This window comes from Syngnathus leptorhynchus, chromosome 9, assembly GCF_054491065.1.
Source record: "Syngnathus leptorhynchus isolate UIUO chromosome 9, UIUO_Slep, whole genome shotgun sequence".
In the NCBI taxonomy this organism is placed as follows: Eukaryota; Metazoa; Chordata; class Actinopteri; order Syngnathiformes; family Syngnathidae; genus Syngnathus; species Syngnathus leptorhynchus.
The window spans coordinates 11046293-11062584 of NC_141203.1; the positions used below are offsets into that span (position 1 = coordinate 11046293).

The 16292-nt window shown below is 44.5% G+C and overlaps 4 protein-coding genes across 6 annotated transcripts in view; 2 read left to right on the top strand and 2 right to left on the bottom strand.

The window, feature by feature from the left end:
- Nucleotides 1–10132, bottom strand: part of rapgef4a (Rap guanine nucleotide exchange factor 4a) — a 26478-nt gene extending 16346 nt beyond the window's left edge. Inside the window, exon 1 of the mRNA XM_085920303.1 lies at nucleotides 9811–10132. The gene's annotated coding sequence lies outside the window, so the exon portion shown is untranslated. The remainder of the gene's footprint in view (nucleotides 1–9810) is intronic.
- The window catches only part of ppp1r9ala (protein phosphatase 1 regulatory subunit 9A-like A), a 14167-nt gene extending 3020 nt beyond the window's left edge, over nucleotides 1–11147 (top strand). Inside the window, exons 3-20 of one of the 2 annotated variants that reach the window (XM_085920289.1) lie at nucleotides 2423–2555; nucleotides 2868–2988; nucleotides 3240–3344; nucleotides 3428–3578; nucleotides 4018–4179; nucleotides 4283–4336; nucleotides 4456–4685; nucleotides 4771–4867; nucleotides 4957–5041; nucleotides 5120–5271; nucleotides 5480–5801; nucleotides 5865–5922; nucleotides 6012–6083; nucleotides 6423–6618; nucleotides 7644–7760; nucleotides 8352–8540; nucleotides 8691–8854; nucleotides 8974–11147. In XM_085920289.1, coding sequence (XP_085776415.1) covers nucleotides 2423–2555; nucleotides 2868–2988; nucleotides 3240–3344; nucleotides 3428–3578; nucleotides 4018–4179; nucleotides 4283–4336; nucleotides 4456–4685; nucleotides 4771–4867; nucleotides 4957–5041; nucleotides 5120–5271; nucleotides 5480–5801; nucleotides 5865–5922; nucleotides 6012–6083; nucleotides 6423–6618; nucleotides 7644–7760; nucleotides 8352–8540; nucleotides 8691–8849 — 2403 coding nt within the window. In that variant the 3' untranslated portion in view covers nucleotides 8850–8854; nucleotides 8974–11147. The remainder of the gene's footprint in view (nucleotides 1–2422; nucleotides 2556–2867; nucleotides 2989–3239; nucleotides 3345–3427; nucleotides 3579–4017; nucleotides 4180–4282; nucleotides 4337–4455; nucleotides 4686–4770; nucleotides 4868–4956; nucleotides 5042–5119; nucleotides 5272–5479; nucleotides 5802–5864; nucleotides 5923–6011; nucleotides 6084–6422; nucleotides 6619–7643; nucleotides 7761–8351; nucleotides 8541–8690; nucleotides 8855–8973) is intronic. The other variant, XM_085920290.1, reaches the window with a different exon arrangement.
- On the bottom strand, nucleotides 10457–13695 carry pdk1 (pyruvate dehydrogenase kinase, isozyme 1). 2 transcript variants are annotated; one of them, XM_085920302.1, is made up of 10 exons: nucleotides 13158–13690; nucleotides 12869–13010; nucleotides 12705–12776; nucleotides 12424–12608; nucleotides 12254–12349; nucleotides 12089–12166; nucleotides 11930–12006; nucleotides 11625–11834; nucleotides 11447–11560; nucleotides 10457–11358 (listed from the first exon to the last, which is right to left on the bottom strand). In XM_085920302.1, exons 1-10 carry the CDS (start codon nucleotides 13264–13266, stop codon nucleotides 11218–11220), a joined length of 1224 nt encoding a protein of 407 aa, XP_085776428.1. In that variant the 5' UTR covers nucleotides 13267–13690; the 3' UTR covers nucleotides 10457–11217. The 2 variants fall into 2 exon arrangements, with proteins under 2 accessions (XP_085776428.1, XP_085776427.1); XM_085920301.1 differs by having other exon boundaries at nucleotides 12424–12776; nucleotides 13158–13695.
- Nucleotides 13696–13839: 144 nt separating this feature from the next.
- Nucleotides 13840–16286, top strand: LOC147051164 (uncharacterized). Its single transcript, XM_085920300.1, has 2 exons — nucleotides 13840–15666; nucleotides 15915–16286. The coding sequence occupies exons 1-2, from the start codon at nucleotides 14167–14169 to the stop codon at nucleotides 16071–16073; spliced, it is 1659 nt and encodes a 552-aa protein (XP_085776426.1). The 5' UTR covers nucleotides 13840–14166; the 3' UTR covers nucleotides 16074–16286.
- The last annotated feature ends 6 nt before the right edge of the window (nucleotides 16287–16292 follow it).

Below are 16292 nucleotides of genomic sequence, written 5' to 3' on the forward strand. Positions count from 1 at the left end.
AACAAAGTAGACAAAAGCTATTTTTTCCAACTTCTATATTTGTGCATGTCAGAGTCAGAAGTGTTTTAAGTACATTTCTATTTTAATGTGTCAAAAGTCATTTTCCATTGGGTGTAATCTATTTTGGTACTGTTAGTCCTCCCATCCTAATCTTATCAGCATTTTTGATAAAACAAGGGAAAAAATAATAATTGTAGTGCAATCCAACACGGCTGTGAATATTTTGTTTACTCAGGCTCGAAAATGTTCTGTTATCTCCGGGTGCGGATCCTCTACTTTCTCAGTCATCCTGGCAGGGGGTTCTGGGAGAGGGGACCAGGGCACACAAACAAAAGGTTTTTCAAGCAGCGATAAAGAATTTTATTTTCGTTGACAACCATTTGAGGTCAAATTTGAATCCTGTTGTAGAGCTAGTCACATTCAACATGACATTGTTTACCTGGCTGTTACCTCAGGCTCAGGTTCACAAGTTGGCAAAAGGAAAAAAAATGAGCAAATAAGCCCCAAAGCTTGTGCAAGCAGTCACACTGACTGGGCAGAAAGAAATTGCGTTATGGTCGTGTCACAAAGCAGGATTAGATCCCGCCGTAATTCAAGTCCCGGCGAAAGAAAGGATTATTGTGTGAACCAGCAGTTGCTCGTGTTATTTGTCACTTGGCTCTTTTTAAGACTGTCCCTATCTTCTGTACAATGCAAACATTAAAATGTTATTAGGAAATGAAATTGGATTGGTGGTTTCCAGAGAGGAACATATTTGTTTAAGTGTGCAGCTTTGACAAACTTAAGTTACTGAATGATTAACACAGCCAGGCGTGTTATCTTGGGAACAAAGACTGACGACGAGGTTGACCCGGATTTTTATGTGTTACGTTGCCCGTGTAGAGTATTGTTGAAAATAAGGAAGCGGTTATTTCGAAAAGTGTCTTAGGTATTGGTTGCATCTTTAGAGTCGCTGTTGTGATCAAAGCATATTTACATTTCAAATTTTTCAACCAATGAGACAAAAGCAGCATGTGTGGGCCATTTATAATAAGCAAACCAGTTGAGCCTGCTCAAGTTTACACGTCTTTTGAAAATGACAATCTATTACGGCGCTCTGGCTGGTCTTTTTCGGCGCCACCTTTTTCTTGCTCGAGGTCCTGCGTAAATAGTTTTGTCAGTCTGTTAGCCAAGAGTATATAGCTTCAATTATGCTGTGATCCTCTGCCACGCCTGTCTTAGCGTGAGCTCTTACAGCATACTGTACTTTGATAAGTTGCGTTTTGTAGGTCTGCTTATGTTACCAGATTCTCCACCCTGTGGTCAGCCCGCCTATTTCCCTCATTGGCTTTCCTGCTAACTCATTTCCCACATCGGTATTCTGTTGTGGGGAGGGCGACGAGGCAAAGATGGTAACGCTTATAATTTCAGGGTACATCTGCATTTGAGCTCGGGGATAAATCACCACAGTTGTTACTTAGTGTGTAGTTTTAGAAGAAATGCAGTTAACATAAGTCTGATGACCTCTGTGTGAACTTTATTTGAGGTGTCAAAGAAATGCGTTAAAAAAAAAAAAAAAAGGTTTTTCTGCTAACCTGCTGCTTGTCTCTTCCTCTTGTAAAGGAGGATCGCGGTTGATTAGGTTACAGCAACGGCAGAACATTGTTGAAATAAAAAGCCTGGGAGTCCATGGCAACAGTTAAGGCATTGAGTCAGGGGGGGGAATGTCAGGGGGAGATAGTGGGAGCTGAATCCACAGATTCTGCCTGAGCTGTTTGTTTCGCCTAATGACCCTTTTTATAAAATAACGGTTTCATGGGTTCTTTCATTTGGCCAAATTAGGAGATTTGGTTTCACGCGTAAAAGGTGCAAAAGGCCGTACGACTGCATCGCTGCGAGCTGTAAAGCGATTATTCAAGTCTTGGCAAGCCACCATAGCCCCCGACGAGGATGTCAAACTTTAAAAGGCCAAGCCAGACATTTTGACTTGATTACTACTACTCATTTTCCAAATTAGCAATTAGTCACCCTTTTTTTGTTAAACTAGGTAGGTAAAAGTAGCTCAAAAAAGCTAGCAAAAACAACTTTGCCATCATGTGTTCATCAGTGAGTCGACTTTCAGAAATTCTCCATCAACACATCTGATTGCTGTAATACTGAAGCTGGCGTTGAGTACTTGCCCATTTGGATGGAGACTGTGGAATATTTTTTTTCTCTCTCTCTTCTGGACTACTCACATTTTCTTTGAAACAGTGCTAACACTTGTCTTGGAGAATTGATCCCAACTATATCCGCTTTTTTCGCCAGCCCCAGCTGTGGCCTATTTTCTTCTCCCCGCTTATGTGCCGCCATACTGCGCAATGTTTGGGTGTGTAGAGTTCAAACCATAGAACAGCTTGAAACGTTGCCAGCTCATTAAAATGTGTGTCATCTGTCTTCGCAGGTCTTCAGTACCTTCTCTAACGAGGAGTATGATCGACGCAATGACGACGTGGACCCCGTTTCCGCATCTGCTGAATATGAGCTGGAGAAAAGAGTGGAGAAGATGGACGTATTCCCGGTGGAAATTGAGAAAGGTGATCTTGATGACACTCGAGCGGATTCCCCAAGTTGAGTCATAAGGCAATGAAGCCATTTCAGAAGTTGTTTTTAACTCCAAGCTGTGTGGAAAGTGGAAACTTTTTTTGTGTGTGTGTTTTATGGGCGTCTCCAGTTTGACATTTCAGATGGAACGTCTGTTGCCCGATTCATCAAATTCCATATTCCAAACATAGCAGAGTATGAATGTTTCCCATCAAGTTGAGACATTTAAAATGAAGCTGATTTGCATGCAACTTTCCAACCTTTTGATATCTATATTTTTGGGGGGATGATTTGTGCGCGTCTAGGGGACAATGGCCTCGGCATCAGCATCATTGGAATGGGAGTGGGAGCTGACCAGGGACTGGAGAAACTTGGCATTTTTGTCAAAACCATAACAGAGCACGGAGCAGCTGAAAAAGATGGCCGGTGGGTCCAAATGTTCACATTGTCTCCCCCAGCCTCACGCTTGAGTGACCTCACAGCTCCTTCCCATTACTTTAAGACGAGGCCTCGAGACCCATAACCACTTCTATTTTTATCCTCCTAAGGAAGCTAACAAAAATAATCTCACTTCCTGTCTTTCCTGGGCCTTTTCATACCGTGTATGTTGTTAATTGTTTTGAAGATGGCTCTCCTCGCTTATGCTGTGCAAACATGGCTGTCTTCTCTCTGTGTAGCATTGAGGTGAATGACCAGATAGTGGAGGTGGATGGCGTCAGTCTGGTGGGCGTCACCCAACTCTTTGCAGCAACTGTTCTCAAGAACACCAAAGGCACCGTGAGGTTAGCCCAAAGGCCACCGAGGATAATATTTCAAATCTGAGGATTTGAAGAAAACCTCATCTTTTCTATATTCCCTCAAATAGTTTTCTGATTGGTCGGGAAAAGCCGGGGACACAGAGCGAGGTAGCCCGCCTCATCAGCGAGACGCTGGAACAGGAGAGGAACCAGCATCACCAAGAGCAGAGGCAACATCACCACCACCTGGATGATCCCTATGAACACTCCACAGAGGAGGTCAGAGTCCAGAGCGAGCCCAATCGAGCCGCGTGCCAGTAAGCCCACCGGGGCTACTTTTCAAGGTGTTCACCGACCAGACTTGTGGAATGTTTGCTTTCTGTAGATCAGGCGACCACAGGAATCCACCATTTTGGTTATTTGTACTGAATGCGGCAGAATGTTAAATAGGATTCGAGCTTAACTTGTAGCAAGGAAAATATGTGTGTATAGTCTCAATGTGTGGTCGCAGAGATGACGCGTTTGATGTTGCAGACTCGAACGTCACGCTAAGCCTTCTGTGTGCCAGCCTGCCGATGTTTGGATATCTTTCCAGAATTTACTTCCGGACTGTGCCGCCGGGAGTGTTGTTGACACATGCGGAGCATGTTCCCGGGGCCTGTAGGGTGTGTTATTGTTTGCCGTGCGTGTGATGCCATGCGTGATCTCATCATTTCAGGAGGAGCGTTTTGAGGATGACGACGACGCAGTGAATGAAAGGATTCTTGGCTCCAATTTTTCTCCGGGGCGGAAAGTCGAGGTGTTTGAGTTGCCCGACTCGGAGGTTCTGTTTATGCCGACTAATATGGACAGCTCTCAGATGGCCTTCAAATTTAAAGAGGTACAAACGCCCCCCACGCAGCGCTGCTGTTGTTATTGTCCCAAATGGAAATCAAAGTTCCCGTTTTAATTATCTCGCAAAATGTCATTCTCTGGTCCCATAGCTGCAACTCAAACACAGCGTTGCATCAGCAGAAATTAATCAACTGAAGGAAAAGGTATGACCGTAGTCTACTTGGGTCAAGGTTATAAAGAGTAAAAAAAAAAAAATGCTTTTTTTTTCTCATAGTGCTGTAAGCTAAAACGTGTACATAACGCATTACTTTGGTCTACACAGCTTCGGGAATCCGAGGAGGACAGATCACTGTGGGAAGCCAGAAAATCTGCACTGGAGCAAAAGTTTGAAGATAGCAATGAAAAAATCCTCAAATTGGAGAGTTATTGGCTGGAAACTCAGACTCTGTGCAAGACAATAAACGAACAGTTAGCAGAAACCCAAGCCCAGTATGAGACCTTGGACAAGAAATACAACAAGGCAAAGAAGCTTCTAAAAGACTACCAGCAAAAGTGAGTTCAGATGGAGAGTGAAATCACAATCAATTGGAATGTGGAATTATATATTGTTAAACTCTTTTCATTGCATGTTCTTCAGAGAGATTGACTTTGTGAAGAAAGAAGAAGAGCTGAAGAAGACCATAGATGAAAACGAAAGGATGTACAAAGAACAGCTGGAGAGCTTGCGGAATAGGGTAATTTTTATTTTATTTTTTTAATACAACATATTTATACGGTATGACAAACTAAAGTGAGATCTTTGCTCTGTGGTGTTTGTCTCTAGATAGCTGTCCTGGAATCTGGTGTGGATCTACAGAACATGGCAGAAAATCACCTTTGCTCCCAAAAATCGGTGGACTCACTTGCAGGTACAAACACTCACTAACCGTAATATTTAGAATCGAGTAATTTAGAGGAAGAAAGGTATTATATTTATCATTCTGTAGAGGAAGACTGGAAGGAGCTTGTGCCTGAGACGGAGCTGTTGGACACCAGTGCACACAAAGCAAAAGGCCTGTTGGGCCAGAAGGCCAAACGGCAGCGTCCCTCTCGCAACAAACTGAAGGAGACTCTCGCGCTGTCCCCGAGCCACTCGCAGGTCAGCCGGGAAAACTCTCATGAATACAATGGGGTCACTACAAGCTTAGCACAGATCAAAGTACACCTTCGAAGCAGTTCAAATTGGTAGCTCACCGGCAACGTTTTTTCATACAGCGCGACTTGTGTTTTGTCAGTCGGTCAATACCGAAACTTTAATCGCGTCTTCCTTGCATTGTCCTAATACATAATCAACATTGTCCCGACAGGAAACTGAGGAGGAGGATGAGCGGGAGGAACGGGAACCTCAGAGAAGGAGCTCCTTCCAGGAGAGCCTGTCCCTCCCAGTACCAGTCTTCTATCCCGAGAACGAACAAAAAGACGATGCGGCTGAAACAAAAGAGGAGCTGGCGGGCAAGACGGAGCTCTCCAAAAGCCCGTCTTTATCGCCGTCACAGGGTGGCAGTATTGAAAGCGGCGGAGGCCAGTCTTTGCTAGGCCTCAATGACTCCTCGATCGTAGCATCCCCTTCGGGATTGACGCACAATGTCAAAAAGAAGGAATCCAAAATCAAGGAAAAAGTGCTCAAAGGTATGACCTGAATATTAGAACATCATTTTTCTCCAGGGAATTGATTTTTATTTTTTTTTCCAGATGAAATAATTGAACCCACATCAGCTACAAAACCTAAAAGACGCTTTCCCGACTTTGGGTATGTTTCAACAACTCCTCACAATTTATGTTACACCATTGTTGCACTTCCTAATCCGACGTTGAATCGATCGCTCAATACCACACCAGGGGCCTGCGCAAGTCGGGCGGCAAAGGAAGAAAACACGACAAGGAGGCCATGAGAATGTCTTTGGACAGCAGGTACCCCTTTTCTTACACTTGATCGCATTTAACACAAGTGACATTTTGTTGTGCTTCAACCAGGCCAAATTACTTCGTGGAATGTCAAGTGTAAATAGGAATTCTGTGACAACTGGTCCTATCTTTGGGGTCCATTTTACTCTTCGCGCAGTACAGAATGTAAATATTTACCTCAGCGGTCAACATATTCAAGTAATCCTATAAGTCACAGAAGTGAGCGCCATCTTGTGGACACAAGTACTAACATGCAGAACCATGTTTTTAGCCATACATTTGTCATATCACAAACAGGAAGTGGCCACTGCGACTATTATTATATTAACCTTTTTTTTTGTTTAGGGGGTCCGCAGAATTACTGGAAGACTCTGGCGGTAACCTGTCCCCAGCTGAATCCATGACCTCCATCCCAACCTGTATGCCCTTCTCTTGGTTTGGAGACAAAGAGAAGGAGCGAGACAGGGAGCCGTCTTCCTCCAGCAGCAGCCTGCCCTACGCCGAGAGCAACAGTGAGCCAAGCCAGGATCGCAAGAACAAGGTATTAAGGATTTTCCCCCGAAGCGGTGTATTTGTACCCATCACAGAGTCAATGCAGAACTATTTTCTCACGTAATGAATTTCAACTTAACAAAAACATCAGCAAAGCCCAGAACTTGATCCCTTTTCCGGCCTGAGCGATTTCACCACACCACACCATCGTCACCGAAAGGGCAAGACGAGTACGCACTTCCAAACATCTGCTCTGAGCGGCCTTGTATCCAAATACACGACATTATGCAAAAGCCACAAAAAGTGGATCCACATGTTGGCTATCACGGAGAGCTAAGCAGCAAAGAATTTGGTGACTTTTCACTCATGTGCAAACGGTAACACATCAAACGCCTTCGAGTCAAGTTACTGGCTTTTTTTTCTCTCTCTGTCTCTCTTTTGCGCTGACTCCTACACAAACACACACACACACACACACACACACACACACACACACACACACACACACACCATGCTTTGACAAGTGTTTTGGGCCACGTCTTCATGAAAGCCAAGATCTGTTAAAGCGAGAGAGACGTGGCTGCTACAACTTCGGTAGCCGAGCGTGCTAGTCCATGTCTCACTCAACCGAGCCTGTTTTCCTTCAAACAGACAAATCTCTCCTGGTCGTCTTTATTCAGTCGCTCGTTAGATTTGGTACAGTATGCCCCTTTTTTTTTTTTTTTTTGTCCTCTCTAATTAGAGCGCTACTAACAAATTTGGTGCTGGCTTTCCTTTACCTCCACAAATGTAGCATTTCCTTGCTAGTTATGTGTGGTAGTGTTCTAGCAAACTTTCAATTTCAACATGTTTGTAGTGGAGACAGTTTGAGGACAAAATAGTTGGTAGTCATAGTTTAGACGTCGATGTAGCGTCGCTGGCGGTTTGGTGTCTCGAACTTAACGGTCAGTTCCCGTAGCTGAAAAATGATTTCGATTCACTGTCCTTTTCCGCCGCCTGTAGCTTTGAGCCGTTGTAAGAACTGTTGATGTGTTGTGTTGTAAATGCGTTCCTTGTCTCCGCTTGTCCCACCAGAGTTTGTCAGTCATAGATGATTGTAACCCCGCCAGTCCCAGTTCAGACCTCTCTGGGTTAGTCGCTGAACCCAATCTGTCTGGGCGCTCACACACTTTAATCTTCTCTTCCAGCGAGGTGAGTGCTCTCCTTGTTGCGCAGTCACAAAAGCTGTGTGGGATGCCTTGGCGGGCCTGAAAGGGGACACTCTCAAGCATGCTCTTTTAGGCCCCTCCCCCACACAGCTGTGATTAAACCCTGAATAGAGAGGAAATAGAAGAGAGCTGCGTGTGTGCGTGCGTGTCTTAAAGTCGTTTGGTTAATGCAAGCAGCAACTTAGCGTTTGTAGCGTGCCGTAAACTAGCGCTTCACGTTCTGTTCTTTACAACATTGGTGGACCGCAGAACAATATGACTGCTTAATGGTGTTAAAGCATCTCTTTGTTCTGATGTGTGTCCCCCCCCCAAACGCGGCATTTTAGGATGATCTCTCTGGAGTAGGTCGTCTAGCATGGAGCGTTGTACATAGCATGTAGTCATCTTAGTAGCATGTGTGGTTGTTTTTGTTTGTTGCACTCTTTTACCATCTCAACAACAATGTTTTTGCACATCATGCATGACACTTGCACTCCTCAAGGGCTTCCACTACAAAAATGTTTGAAACTCAATCCATAAGAAAGCCAAGAGTTTGTATTTGAATTTTACCAAATCGCTCAATGTGTCTATGTAGAGTCTGGATGATGAGCCAGTGGCCACGGGAAAAGAATACCAGTGGCAGAACCGTCCCATCTGTGACTGGACCAATCAACAGGTGTGTCACTGGTTAATGGGCATGAACATGGACCAGTACACGGTGGAATTCACCGCCAAGGGAGTCGACGGGCAGCAGCTTTTGCAGCTGGACAGTGACAAGTTAAAGGTAGAAATTCCTCAATTCAAATTTTGTAGTGGGTAAGCGGCTGTTTGTGGAGATAAGTTGAGACTGCCCTCTTGTAGCAGTTTGTGTTCCCTGCACCCAAAAAGAAACGGAATCGCCAACTGACCACTATTCCTACGCAATGTCCTTCAGGTGCTGGGTGTGTCCAGTCAGAGTGACCGATCTACCATCAAGAAAAAGCTGAAGGAAATGCGCAAGGCCCAGGAGAAGCTGGAGAAGCAACGGGAGAAACGAGAGAAGGAGAACCGCCGTAGCGCACGGCTGCCGATCAATACCGACTCTGTCTGCTGAACCAGGTAGCTCCCGAAAAGACATTGGCAATGTTTCATGTTGTCGTCTCACACCATTAAGTGCCCACGCTGAGCAGACAAAAGGTGCCACTTGTGATTTGATTTTTTTTTTTTTCATATTTCAGTGGCTGATCTTCCTGCAGAAACACTCAAAATCATTTGTTTGTTTTAGAAACCTCATTGTGTGTGTGGTCTGAAGGCCTACATTTTTTTTTTACCACTATAAAGTTACGAGTGATAATTCAAAGTATGTTTTCAGATATGATATTCACGTTTTTTTATGGAGAATGTGCACCATTATGAAAACATGATATTTTTGCTAGTATGTATAACATTGCTGTTTTATGTACAACACTTTTGTATTATACAGTGAAGTCAAAAGCACTATTTTGTCTTTTAAGCTTCCATGAATTACAAAGTTTTCATTGTATAAAATCAAAGTACCTTTTATACATGTGCCAATATTTGCATTACTTTTTCATTGAAATATAGTTGTTGATTCCACAGTATCTCTTTTCTACTAAGTAGAATAGTTAGGCCAGACCAACAAATCAAGGATCATGCGATCTCTGCTTGTTCTGTCCCTCGATGTGTAAATGTTGAGTTGGACTCATGATGGTCCATGGAGAAAAAAAAACAGGAAAATTAAATGCGATCAAGGTCCGCTGGACGGTAAATATGTGCCTCTAATAAGGACTTTAGGAATAATGTCTGTTTACAACCAAGCCCAAGCACTCTTCTTAATTCATTTTTACACAAAACAGCAAGAAAACCTTTGGTGTCATTTTTACAATCAAAATAAGGCATCGGTGTGTTTGATCAGTAGGGATGCATATCGTGAGGATTTTTAGCAACGTCGATAGTGGGGATTCTTGCGTGTGTATTTATATGGTGGTTTTACTCAAAAACAATACAATATAACATTAACAACTAGATACATTAAACATAACAAGCCAACTTACCGTGACTAGTCGTTGCCAAGGAATGGTTAGAAGAGCTGGAAGGATTCGTCGAAGATGCGGCGTTAGCATTAGCCGCTCCATGTAAATAGTCCCACACGGCGCGGTCTTTTAGCTTTATCCCGTGAGCACACTCTTAAGTGCTTTATAAGGTGGCTTGGTAGCAACTACTTTCTGACAAAAGGTGTATTGAGAAGATTTTCTTCGTCATTTATAAAAAATTAACCCAAACCGTTGAACGCTTAGCTCACACAGCTGACATGTTTAAGAGAAGCGGGAAAAGGAGCGTTACGTCATCAACAGATGCCGGAAGCTCGATAATGAAACTACCGTTAGTGGTTTCGTTTGTATCGAATCTTTAGGGTGCTACGGTACCAAAAAGTACCGGTCCACGGTATGGATCCCTAATAATCAGTAAACATGTTTTTTTAAACATTATTGTTTAGTGTTTTGGTTCAACTAAACAAGAGCAACAATTGTAAATTACCAATGGCCCATATAGTGAAAACGCTGCTGCTTGTATTTGACTGCATTCTACCGCGAGTGCACATTTTACTGTCATCAATAATTGATCATTTCTGATCAAATAAAAACATCTTCAAAATTGTATTTTGGCATTTCTTTCCAAAAAATAAAATTCATACTCAATGGGGGGGGAAAAAACGGCACTTTATTACTTGTAACATTTAAAAGTAAATGCATGTATCCTATTTGTTTACACCAGCTTTTTAAGGTTCTAAAGTTTTGTTGCCAGCTTCAAAGAGAGAACACATGGAAAGTCTGGAGTTGAAACACATTGCTCTGAAAAAAAAAACTATAATGTAAAAGCAGCAGAACCAAGTGGACGTCTAAAACCACAATGTTGATTAAAAACATGCCGTACCAACTTTTTGTAACAGTGAGAAGATGGGCAACATGGAAAGGGGGAGACATTGGTAACGCAATGACACATTTAGGGGTTGAACATAACAGAAAATCTTTGAACCCTGCATAGATTCGAGTTTTTAACGTAACCAACCACCGTTACATGTCAGAGATTTGTTACCTAAAATGTAACAATGAAAAAAAAAAACTGCAATAGTCAATTAAAATTAACAAATTAAAATAATCCAAAACCTAAAAAAAAAATAGGTTCTCTGAAATGATATGATTCTGACTGTACAAATGAAATCTGAAATTGCACATAAGACACAAAAACTTAGGAAAACCAGTTTGAGCATTTGTTCGATATCCTTGATCTCCAGATTTAGGTCCGTGCGCTGATTCAGTTATCAGGGATACTGATGATATTGAATAAATACTTAAACAGCTTTAAAACCATTTGAGAATTATTTTGATAACCTTGCTTATTACAGGGGGGGGGGGTGATGGTGTCACACTTTATATCAAGACACTTGACTAAGGTCTCTTCTAGAACCGCCGAAAGGTAGTCATGTCCTTAGGCTCCCGACTGGGAACGCACCAGTCATCGGCCTCGTGTATCGTCTTGTAGTGTTTCCACACCGACTTGTTGTACACCGGCAGCCTCTCGATGGACTCTGTGGACAGCGCCTGAGAAGAAAACACAAAGCGTGAGACGAGCGGCCGGGTCACAATTGCGACTCGTGAGACGTGAAGCCAGATGGAAGGAGGACTTTACCCGGATGTAAATGACCGCGTCAGTCCCATAGCCCTCGAGAGAGTACAGCTTGAGGTCTCCTTGGAAGTAGCGGGCGTAAAGTCGAGTGATGGGTAACCCGTATCCATAACCGGCCTGCGTGGAAACACTTCAGTTCAATTACTCTGTGCAACTTTCTGGCACTTTTGATTGGACCCACCAGAGGAGCAGCCCGGGATCCGTCGATGCTCGGTGGCGGAGCCGTGGAGTACGTGTACGTGAAGAGCCTGTCGATCTTACGTAAGGGAACGCCTCCTCCGCGATCGCTCACCTTGACTGTCAGATCTTCAGTTCCCAGACCAACCTGAACGCGAACCGGAGGATGATCCATGGAGTCTCCGTACAGCTCCATCGTGGCGCGCATGGCATTCTACACGCAGAACACATTACGGAGATGTGGAAACAGAAGAGAGATGCGTTTGGCTAAAATTTCCCAATGAGTGCCTTTCAAAAAGCAGATCCTACCTTGAACAGTTCAAACACCATGTGGTACAAGTGGGATGGAACGTAGACCATCGAAATGGGTTTCCCCTGATCTTTGACTGTCAGGACAAGCCACTGATTATCAATAGCAAAGACTAACAAAAAACCACGACATTTAAAAAAATATATATATATAGTTACCATTGTATTCTTCTAGTGTGAGCTCAGGAGAGTTCATGTAATATCTGTCACATAGGTTTCTTGCATTTTCATAGGCATCTAAAAGAGAAAATAAAATTCATGATTTACGTGAAAGCATTTCTAAACATTGAAAGCATTTTTTTTTTCCCATTAAATTGTGCATACCTTTTATAACCTCACTCACTCGACAATGTGGATCAATGCTGCCAATTTGTTTGGGGTGTGCTGGATTGACCTTCACTTTGCCACCAAAAAGGAGCGCTGGGAACACACATACTCAAAATGTTCAATTTACAAGATACATATGCTAAAAAATAATCCAAATAAATGCTTACTATGCTGGTTGAGCAGCATGCGAATTGAGATCCTGCTCATGTAGAACCGGTCCAGAAAGTACTGCACGTTCTGGCTAACCACTGGGTCGGTACCGTACGTGTCTTTGTACTCCACGAGACCCTGAGCCATGGTCGGGATGACGTCGTTGTGACGATTCCGGATCTTAATCACCGCATCTGTGAAACTGATGGAGGACAAGCGTGTTGCATGAGACGTGGTTACGAGGAATAAAATATAATATAATAAAATATAATATAATAAAATCCATGCAATAACATACTCATATGTGACTTTGTCATCCTCTGCATTTTTGTCTTTAAACTCGAGGATCTCCTGGAGACTTTGAACATACCTGCAGGTAGAAAAACACAATGAGTGAATTATTTAGGCACAAAAAGTTTCATGTCATTTATTTAGGGCCATCTCAAATCTAAATGTGTATACCAGCTCTGAACCAGACGCACAGATGGTGTTCTTAGCAAGTTATCTGGCAACAAGTTGATCTCCTTCATGATATTTGCCAGCCTCACAGGTAACTCCTGCCTGAGGAAGGTGAAGGACGTTTTCTCACAAGCATTTTCGGAACCTGGGTTGAGGGAAATACATATTACACACACAGGCCACTTCATAAACAAACAAGTCTTGCGCAAGTCGCGCGTCGTAAATCGAGAACCCCCACGAACATGCATTGTAAATATTGTCAGACAGTTTACGTGACGTTTTCATTTCTTACCAAAATCCAGAAACTGCTTCATAGACAAAGGGGAGGGTGAGAATTTGGAATAATAGTCAATATCCTTCCCTATGGACACGCTGCTCCGCAAAATCCTTAAAAGTCTCATGTTTGTCCTCCAGTGTCGTCCGTCCGGGGTCTCGCAGTACTGAGTCGGCTAACTGTGTGCTAATCTAGCTGCATTCACTGCATTGCTAACGAGATACTGTTACAAAAATACTGTGGAAAGCAAAATCTTAAAATGGCCGTTATGTCGTTTGGTGAAATCTGAGCACGCCTCATAGTCCTTGTTAATGACTCGAGTTTTGCATTTATTAAGTAATTACTTGAGGGAGACATGGAAATCTGCAATGTACGTAACTAACGTACGTCCCAAAGATACCAAGTGGCGTAAAGATAGTACACTTCCCAGCTTGTTTGTTCCAATCCTTGCTTTTTTTCCCATTTGCGTTTGTTTTAATCGTTCTTATGAGTATTGTTATGATATTCTTCAAAAAGGCAATAAGATTTTTTTTATTTATATCACACTTTAATTTGACTTTTATTCGAACGCTAATTCAAATCGGCTGGGCGTGAGTTGTAGCCTTTAATATGAAAACTATTATGAGGGGAACCATAAATAGGTAAATTCGCGGAATCGTGGCAGTCAAAAAAATATTTTTTTTTTTAAATGACCAAACGATTTTTAGAAATTCCAGAACATCCAAAGAAGAAACAGAAACCGGAAGCAGTCGTGTTTGTCGTCACTTCCGATAGCAATAGCATACAGCTCCTACTGTGTGACGATGGAACGAATGTTGGAGCCACGTTTTTGACTGTGAAGTGCAATTCGTCTGCGATCGCCGCTCATTATTGTAATGACAACTGACCTGTGATCTATTTATTACAAGCTTCGCTGTGGGGGGGAGTGCAAACCTCAACTTTCTAGTAAGTTGCAGCCGTGACCCGCCAAAAAAGACAGCGAGGTGCGTGAAACATTTTGTCCGTCGCTATCGTCCGGTGAGCGACAATGAGTGGCGGCTTCAACTTTGGACAGCCTTCCGCGGGCTTTGCTTTCGGCACCGCCAAGACTACAGCTCCAGCGGCACCCGCCACGGGATTCGGCCTGACCACAACGTCCGCTCCCGCAGCCGCCGGAAGCAGCGGCGGTGGCGGCTTCTCCTTCGGCTCGTCCACTCAAACCGCCGCTAGTAGTGCACCGACCGGCGGCGGCGGCGGCTTTAGTTTCGGCACCCCAGCGAAGAGCACCGCTGCCGGTGGGAGCCTCGCATTTGGAACCCCCACTGCCACTACCTTCAGCCTAGGTTCAACTCCGCAGTCCACCCCGGCTGCAGGTCTCTCGCTGGCGGTGCCGTCGTCTGGCTTCAGTATGACCTCGGGTGCGCCTGCAGGGGGAGGCTTCTCCTTTGGGACCCCAGTGCCAACCCAACCGGTAGCAGCAGCACCAGCAACAGCGGCGCCTGCGCCTGTAGGGGGAGGCTTCTCCTTTGGGACCCCAGTGGCAACCCAACCGGCAGCAGCAGTGGCACCCACGACAAATGCATCCGGAGGTCTCCCATTCGGAGCCTTCAGCTTTGGTGGAAGCAAGGTCCAAGTCACCACAGCGACAGCCACAACAAGCGCACCAGGGGGTGGCTTCTCTTTTGGGTCAAGTGCTGCTCCTAACCTCACACTGGGTCCCCAAACCATCTCCACCACTATAGCCTCAGCTCCACAGGCTGGAGGTTTCACCCTGGGGATTAAACCCTCACCAACCCCGGCTCCCCCTGCAGTGACCCCAGTGGCTCCATCTCTGTTCTCCACCCCAACAGCTGCAGCCCCCGCAATGGGGTCTGGTTTTAGTTTCGGCGCCACTCCGACTCCTGCCGCGGCACCGGCTGCAACGACCACCGCGGCCGGCGGAGGCGTGTCATTCACACTCAAACCTCTCGGAGCGGTAACCACCACTGCCGCCGTGCCGGCCTCCACTGGCCTGGCTGCAACCACCACTTCAAGCTTCTCGCTAGGACTCAAACCTGTCATCACCACGAGCGCAGTTACAGTGGCCACCACCCTCCCGACCACCACCGCCCCTGCTGTGATGACCTATGCCCAACTGGAGGGCCTCTTGAATAAGTGGAGCCTGGAGCTGGAAGATCAAGACAGACACTTCCTCCAGCAGGCCACTCAAGTCAACGCATGGGACCGCATGCTGGTGGAGAATGCCGAGAAGATCACGTCCCTGCACAAGGAAATGGAGAAGGTGAAGCTGGACCAGAAAAGGCTCAACCAGGAGCTGGACTTCATCCTGTCCCAGCAGAAGGAGCTGGAGGATCTGCTGTGCCCGTTGGAGGAATCTGTCAAAGAGCAGAACGGCACCATCTACATGCAAAATGCAGACGAGGAGCGCGAGAGGACGTACAAGCTCGCGGAGAACGTGGATGCGCAGCTCAAGAGGATGTCACAGGACCTGAAGGAGATCATCGAGCACCTCAACACGTCCAGCGGTCCTGCCGACACCAGCGACCCGGTAAGATGCTGCCAGGTGTACACGAAGGTTGAAAAGAGATGGAACATTTCTGGTATACATGTCGAGTACTGCCGCCTAGTGGCCAAGGCAGGCACAGCAAAAAGCTCACGATCATTTCGTTTACACTTTACAAATATGAACCGTTGAATTCTGCAATTATACTCTTTAAAAGACAAAATATCAAAGTCACATATATTAACTTAACATTTTGCGAGCTTACACTTAATGTCTGACTTTTATTTCCTCAGCTTCAACAGATATGCAAAATCCTCAACGCCCACATGGATTCCCTGCAGTGGATCGACCAAAATTCCATTCTCCTGCAGAGACGAGTGGAGGAGGTGTCCAAACTGTGTGATAACCAACGCAAGGAGCAGGAGAAGCCCTTCCGGTTAACCTTTGACTGAGCACACACACACACTTTTCAGTGTTTATTGACAAAATATTTTTGTCTTTGTAGGCAGTCATCATTATTGCTCTTTACTTTTTTTGTCAGCTGTCAACCAGGATGCATGATTTTCAACATTTTTTTATACAACAGAAAATTTGTTCCAACTTAATGTCCAAAATATTGAATACATGTTTTAAGATATTTTTGGATGAATAAAATTAAATTCAAATCACAA